General features: G+C 55.7%; 1 protein-coding gene across 1 annotated transcript; it reads left to right on the top strand.

The window, feature by feature from the left end:
* The first annotated feature begins 79 nt into the window (after positions 1-79).
* On the top strand, positions 80-7,116 carry SYNGR4 (synaptogyrin 4). The gene is made up of 4 exons (XM_036276043.1): positions 80-172; positions 5,661-5,898; positions 6,471-6,610; positions 6,883-7,116. The coding sequence occupies exons 1-4, from the start codon at positions 80-82 to the stop codon at positions 7,114-7,116; spliced, it is 705 nt and encodes a 234-aa protein (XP_036131936.1).

Raw genomic sequence — 7,116 nt, 5'->3', positions numbered from 1 at the left:
AGGGGCACCTGGACTCTCTGGAAGACAGCCAAGCATCCCTGCTCCCACCTCCCGGAGCCCCAGAAGCAGAGCAGCGGCCATGCACATCCCCGACAGCCTCCAGGACCTGGCGAACAGTGAAGTCGTGCAGTTCCTGAAGCGGCCGAAGACGGTCGTGAGGATCTTCGCAGGGGTGAGGCCCTCCTGTGGCCCAGCTGCCCCCTGGGCGGCAGGGGGCAGGAGGCCTCACCTCTCAGACACAGTGTGCAGGGAGCGGGGGCCACGAAGGGGTCAGATGGGGAAAAGGGAGCTAATACCTGAAGTCACCTTTCACCGAGCACCCAACTATAGGCCCTGCCCTGCGCTATTCTGAGCACTTATTACTCTCCTAGGAAAAAACAACCCTTCCGAGTGCATGCTATCAGCCCCACTTTTGAGATAAGAAAACTGAGCCCTGGCCGGTTTGGTTCAGCGGTTAGAGCGTCGGCCTGCGGTCCTGAGAGACCCGGATTCAGTTCCCGCTAAGGGCACGTACCTCGGTTGCAGTTTGTCCCCGGCCCTGGTCGGTTGTGCGGGTGGCAGCCACTCGATTCGATGTGTTCCTTTCACATCGATGTTTCTCTCTCTCTCTCTCTCTCTGTTCCTCTCTCTCCCTCCCACTCTACCTGAACAAAAAAAATGGAAAAATGTTCTCGGGTGAGGATAAAAACAAAAACAACTGAGGATCAGAGCTTAATCATTTTTTTTCTTTATTGATATATTAGAGAGAGGAAGGCAGAGGGAGAGAGAGATGGAAACATCGATGAGAGAGAACATCGATTGGCCGCCTCCTGCATGCTCCCCAACAGGGGATCGAGCCCACAACCTGGGCATGTGCCCTGACCGGGAATCGAACCGGCAACCTCTTGTGCATGGGTCGACGCTCAACCACTGAGCCACACCGGCCGGGCAAAGTTGAACTGTTTTTTTAAGGCTGTACTGTCTAAAGGGAGCCACAAGCCGCATGTGGCTATTTCACTTTAAACCAATTAAAATAAAATGTTCTGTTCCTCAGTCACAGGAGCCACATTTCAGGTGCCCAACTGCCACGGGTGGCTGGTGGCTCACATACTGGACAGTGCATCTCAGATCTAGAACATTTCCATCATGGCAAACTGTGTTGGCTAAGGTCACACAGTAGACGCAGGGCCGGGATTCAAACTGGGGTCTCTGAGGGGCTAAAGCCTGTTCGTTTTCCACCTTTCAGACAAGGGACTAGGAGATGAGCAGGGGCCGGGGCCTCTAGGAAGGGAGTGGTACACAGACGTGGGAAGAGATTATGTAACAGACCTAAGACACCAGATGTTGGGTGGTCACTGTGCCAGGCAGGCACGGTACCAAGCAAGGGTTTTACAGGCATTTGTTTACTCATCACCACATTCCCAAAGAGTCAAGACACCGAGGCTCAGATCCTCATCCAGCCCAGACTTCGCTGTGTGGTCTTGGCCCAGTTACTGCTCCTCTCTGGGCTTTAGGCTGTGCTGCCACTATTCCTTTCCTTTGACAGGGAGATGATGAGACTTGATCAGGGTCAAGGAAGTAGGTGAGGTGCCCAGGATCAAACCCACGGTCCTAATCCAGAGTGTCCCCTTCCTACCCCCTCGGGAACCTGTGGTCAGAAGATCCAACAGGCCTGGCTTAGAATCCTGGCTCGGCCACGTGCTGTCCACATAAGGTGCCACACTCCTCAGTTTGCCTGGCATAATGATCAGTAGCACCATCTTTCATCCTCAAAAGCACCCTGTTTTGTTTGATGACTTACTGAGTCACCCTATGTCTGTGTGACCTTGAGAAGGTACTTGATTTCTCTGAACTTCTATACCCTCACGTATAAGAGAACCCTAATACCCTGCTCATAGGAAGGATTGTTGTGAATGAAACAAGTTAATGTCCCTAAACCGGTTAGCATGGGCCTGGCATGTGGTAAGCTTTCGTTAAATAGCAATTATTATTGAGGCAAATCATTATTTGTAAGCAAGGAAAGATATGGGTTTCAGGGGGCCTAGGGTGATGGGGACACATGTCCACTGTCGTTCTCAGCCAGGGAAAGAGGGGAATTATGAATCCCACACCCTAGTTCCGGGTCCCTCGCTGGTGTCACTCTTCTCCTCACCACAACCCTATGATATGGGCGTTATTACCCCTGGTTGACACAGGGGGAAACTGAGGCCCACAGAGATTGAGTGACTTGCCCAAGGACATCATCCAGCTGGTGAACAAGTCAGAAGGCTCTGCACGTCTCCAAAACTTTGAAAGGAAGGGCAGGTGGCGAGGGAGAAGGAGGCCCAGCTGGTGTGGACTGGTGTGGGGAAGAGGGAGGGAAGGGCCGCAGACCAGACGGTTTGGTCACAGACTTTGCCCACTGCCGGCATCCACCCTCCCTCCCTCCCAACTCTCCTCCTTCCCCCCTGGCCTGGCTCCTCAGTAGGGACTCTGGGCAGCTGGCGAGCTTGTCTTCACCGCCGCCCGCCAGCTGGTGCCTTAACTGATGAATCTTTGCTCCCTCCCTAGGGAAAGGCCAGAGAGGGTGTGGAAGGAGGTTTGGACTCAGGCTTCTGAGGGCTAGGGCACCCCAGGCCCAGCGGAGGCTCCTCCCCATGTCTCCGGTGCCGCAGCCGAAGGTTTTGGGGGTCAGTGGACAGAGAACCCACCAGCCTAGAAGTCAGGAAGGCTGGATCCCAAAGCCCTCTCCTCCACTGCTGACCTTGAGAGGACACGCTGTCTCCTCTCTGGGTGATTCATGAGGACTATCCTTAGGGCCAAGCCCCCACCCCCCACACACCCCCTCTTCGCAGCATGGAGACAGACCGGGAAACCGAGGCTCCAAGAAGTGAGAGATTTGCCCAAGGCCACACAGCTGGCGGAGTCAGCCATGTCTGGCTCTTTCCACCCCACTATAATGGCTTCGATTTATCACCTGTGAAGCAGAACTGAATTAGTAACATCTAGCGTGTGGGGCTGGTGGGAGGCTTCAGGGAGGTGACGCAGGTAAAATGAATACGGGCTCAGAAATGATCAATGGGCCTGCTGGTCCTCAGCCTGGCTCTGCCTCAGACCACCAGGGCAAGCCGCTCCCCTTCCCTGCACTCGTTCTTCAGCCCGAGACAGAATGGAGGCCAGTGCCCTTGGTTAATGTTAATGTGCTGCACGAAAAGAGGGACTCTCGTTGCTGTTGTTGTTGTTGTTGTTGTTGTTGTTGTTATTTAGAGAAGGCAACTAAAGGATCAAGGAGGAGGAATGGAGGCTGAAGAGTTTAGGGATGGATCCTTTCCCTCCCCAGTCCCCACTCTGAAGGTCAGGGCAAGAACAAAGAAGAAAGACCCAAGGTCATTTCCTCTTTCAACACACATTAGCTGAGGTCCATTCTGGTGCTGGGTGCTGGGGACAGAGGGGTCCCAAGCGGACCCTGTCCAGAAGGAGTTCAATTCCTAATGGATTCCCCTACCCCTCACCTACTCCCCCACTCCAGACCCAGTGCTGCTGTCAATCAATTCCCAATTCCAGTTTTACGCCCTAAATATCACTGGGTTCCCCAGAGCCCCAACCTCAGCTCAGGCCTCAGCGTTGCTTGCCTGTGCCTGCCCACCAAACTCTGATCTGGTGGCTTCTTGTCCTGTCCCTTCCAAACCATCATAACCCTGGAGATTTGCTCTAACTCCCGGGTCTGACCCTGACCGTCCTGTGCTCAGAACCTCTCCATGGATGTCATTAAATCCAAGTAAGAAATTTCACTTTCCATGGCTCCCAAGACCAGAGCTCTCAGTCTGGTGTTCAGCCTCTGAGAGTCGGGTCCTCACCTCTCTCACCAGATCCTGCACATCAAATTTCTCTCCAGTCCCTGAAGGAGCTGCCCCCTGCACATCTGGAATGCCCTTCCTCCTCTGTCTGCCTGAAAACCCCTCATTCTTTAAGATGCAGTTTAGATCTCATTCTGTTTCCTCCCAAAGCCAGTTCCGGCTCAAACCTTGACTCTTTCCCTGACCCCAGGCCCTAGTCACCTCCCGGCCTCCAATCTCTAGTCTCACCCCCTCCATTCCATCTCTATACGGCCCCAAAGGGGTCTCCATGCACCCAGAACTGACCCTGCCCCTCCCCTACTCAGAGCCCTGCTGTGGCTCCCTATTGCCCTCCCAGCAATGCCCCCATTCCTTCGCCTTTCCCAACCAATGCTCCTTACAGGCATCAACTCACCCAGAATATCTTCCAGCATCAACTCCCACCGCCCACCCCATATCACACCGGACCCTTTCACGTACAGCGTGGACCTCACCATGCTGCACTGCAGCTGTCTGGGACCAGTAATGGGGCTTAACATTTTCACTGAGCGGTATTGATAGAAACCTCTTCCCTGGAGGCATCTGGTCCAGCTGGAGGCAGTATAGCCGGGCACTAGACAGACTCAGGAGCCAGGCAGCGTGGCTCAAATCCAGGTGCTGCCACTTGCTAACTGGGTGACTGGGCAATTTCCCATCCTTTCTGTGCCTCAGTTCCATTATCTAAAACTCGGGGCTGTTAGTAGTGCCCGCATCCTAGGGGGATGTAAGCATGACACGGGCTAGTGCTTGTGAAGTACTCCTGAGGTGCTTAATCCACACCGTGAAAGACAAGCGTACACACAGACAAGGGTACTACAGTGTGAAGCGTACACACAGACAAGGGTACTACAGTGTGAAGCGTACACACAGTCAAATGTGCTATAGTGTGAAGCGTACACACAGTCAAGGGTACTACAATGTGAAGCGTACACACAGACAAGGGTGCTACAGTGTGAAGCATACACACAGACAAGTGTACCACAGTGTGCTCCGTGCGACATGCACAGATGAGAAAGTTTGGGCTACCCTCTTTCTGAGGTTGTATTCTTAAAAAAAAAAGTCCTGAAGCAAAAAAAAAAAAAAAATATATATATATATATATATATATATATATATATATATATATATATATAATGTTTGTTATGTCCTGCATGTTTGTTACACACCTCTTCATACTTTTCTGTATTTTTGGACTGCTTCACAGATTTCTTTCTAAGAGTAAATAGGGATTAGTCAAGCTGGGCGGGCAGAGAAAGAAGCTGCAGGCAGGGGAAGAGTTTAGAGGCAGAGAAAATCATCATGATGACAAATACTTGTTGAGCTGGTCCTGTGCCCCAGCCACTGCGCTAACCATTTGAGGTTGGTACCTGGGCTTGGTGACAGGTACCAGTTTCGGGTGGTGGAAAGGGAGTGTGGATGAGGCAGGGTGAGTGGGGAGACCACAGACCAGGCTGAGGGGCTGGAACTCTGTCCTGGGGGCACTAGGGAGCCCCAGGGAGCTGTGAGCAGGGAGTGGCAGGCTGTGGAGAGGCTTCTCTGGGGCCAGGTGGGAAGAGGCTGAGATTGGAGGCAGGGAGGCCCACAGGGGGCTGGGGTGAGGGCCCAGGGGGAGGAGAGGGCCTGAGCTGGGATGGAGAAGATGGGCGAGGGGGCAACCGGAGAGACAGAGCTCGGAGGCTCTGAGAACCGGACAGGGAGGGAGGGGCCAGAATGCCAGTGGGTGGATGGCAGGGTCCAGTTCACAGATGGGGAACCCAAGAGGATGAGACAGTTTGGGGAGATGCTGAGCTCGACTCGGGGCCCTGGAATGTGCCCCCGCATCCGCAGGTCTTCTCCCTCATCGTCTTCTCCTCCCTGCTGACCGACGGCTACCAGAACAAGACGGACTCTTCGCAGCTCCACTGCGTGCTCAACAGCAACAACGTGGCCTGCAGCTTTGCCGTGGGGGCCGGCCTCCTGGCCCTGCTCAGCTGCCTGGCCTTCCTGGCCCTGGACGCCCATGAGAGCCACATCGCCGACAGCCGCTTCCGGACGGCCTTCCAGCTCCTAGACTTCATCCTGGCTGGTGAGCCCCGGGTCCACTGCCCACGGCCCTCCTGGCTCCGGAGGGGACACGACACCGCCCTTCCCCGCCCAGCTGGCCACCTGTGACCCGAGCACTGCCCTCGCTTCTCACACTCATTGGCACGTGCAGTTTCCTCCTGGGGGAATTATTACTGTGTCCTTTAGACCTGGGGTAAGGGTCACCTCTTCTCATCCCCAGGCCAGTTCTAGAAGCTTCCCTTTGGCCACACTTCCTTCCCCTCCTCTGCCTTCTCCTCACAGGGCCCAGCCCAGCGGCTGGGGGCTGGGCGGGCCCTCACTGGGAACTTTCCGTGAGGGTGGGAGTGTTTGGTACCTGCGCTTCCCAATATGGGAGCCACTGGCCACATGCCCCCCACCCCCGCCCAGCACTAGAAGTGGGACCAGTGGGACCATGGGGCTGAATTTTTTATTTTTATTTTAATTGATTGAAATGGACACAGCCCTCTGTGGCCGCAGTGGGCAGCGTGGCTCCCCTCCAGTGGGCATCTTCGGGGGGAGGGCTGGGGGGACAGGCCACACAGCCCCCACCTCTCCTCTTCCCTGCGGCCCCAGTCCTCTGGGCAGGCGCCTGGTTCCTGGGCTTCTGCTTCCTGACCAACCAGTGGAAGCTCTCGCCGCCCAAACAGTTCCTCCTCGGGAGCAGCAGCGCCAAGGCCGCCATCACCTTCTCTTTCTTCTCCATCCCGCTCTGGGTGAGGACGAGCCCCTCCCCGGCACCCTCTGCAGGGCAGCGGTGGGAGGGCCAGACCATCTTCCCTCTCGCGCAGCGCCCCTGGGCCTCCCCCAGCCCTGTCCCTGACTCCCAGGCAGATTGAAAATAGGGCGCCCCTCCCTCTGAGCAGACAGGGCCAGCGTTAGGCATCGTGCTGGGTGACTAGTGAGCAGTGGGCACAGCCACACCCTGAGCCTCCCTCCCAGGCCAGGCCCAGCCCAGGGCCTTCAGCACACCCTCCTCTGCCCCCAGGTATTCCAGGCCTACCTGGCCCTTCAGGACCTCCGCCACGATGCTCCTGTTCCCTACAAGCGCTCCATGGATGAGGGTGGTGTGGTGCTGACCACCCTCTCCCCGCCCTCTGCCACCAGCCCTATCAACACGCCCACCACTGGCCCCAACAACATGAGTTATGCCAGCTCCGCCCTGTCCCCCTATCTGACCTCTGCGAAGGTCCCCCGCCTTGCCATGATGCCCGACAACTAG

This window comes from Molossus molossus, unplaced genomic scaffold (assembly GCF_014108415.1).
Source record: "Molossus molossus isolate mMolMol1 unplaced genomic scaffold, mMolMol1.p scaffold_m16_p_21, whole genome shotgun sequence".
Taxonomy (NCBI): domain Eukaryota; kingdom Metazoa; phylum Chordata; class Mammalia; order Chiroptera; family Molossidae; genus Molossus; species Molossus molossus.
This window is presented reverse-complemented; position numbering and strand designations above follow the sequence as displayed.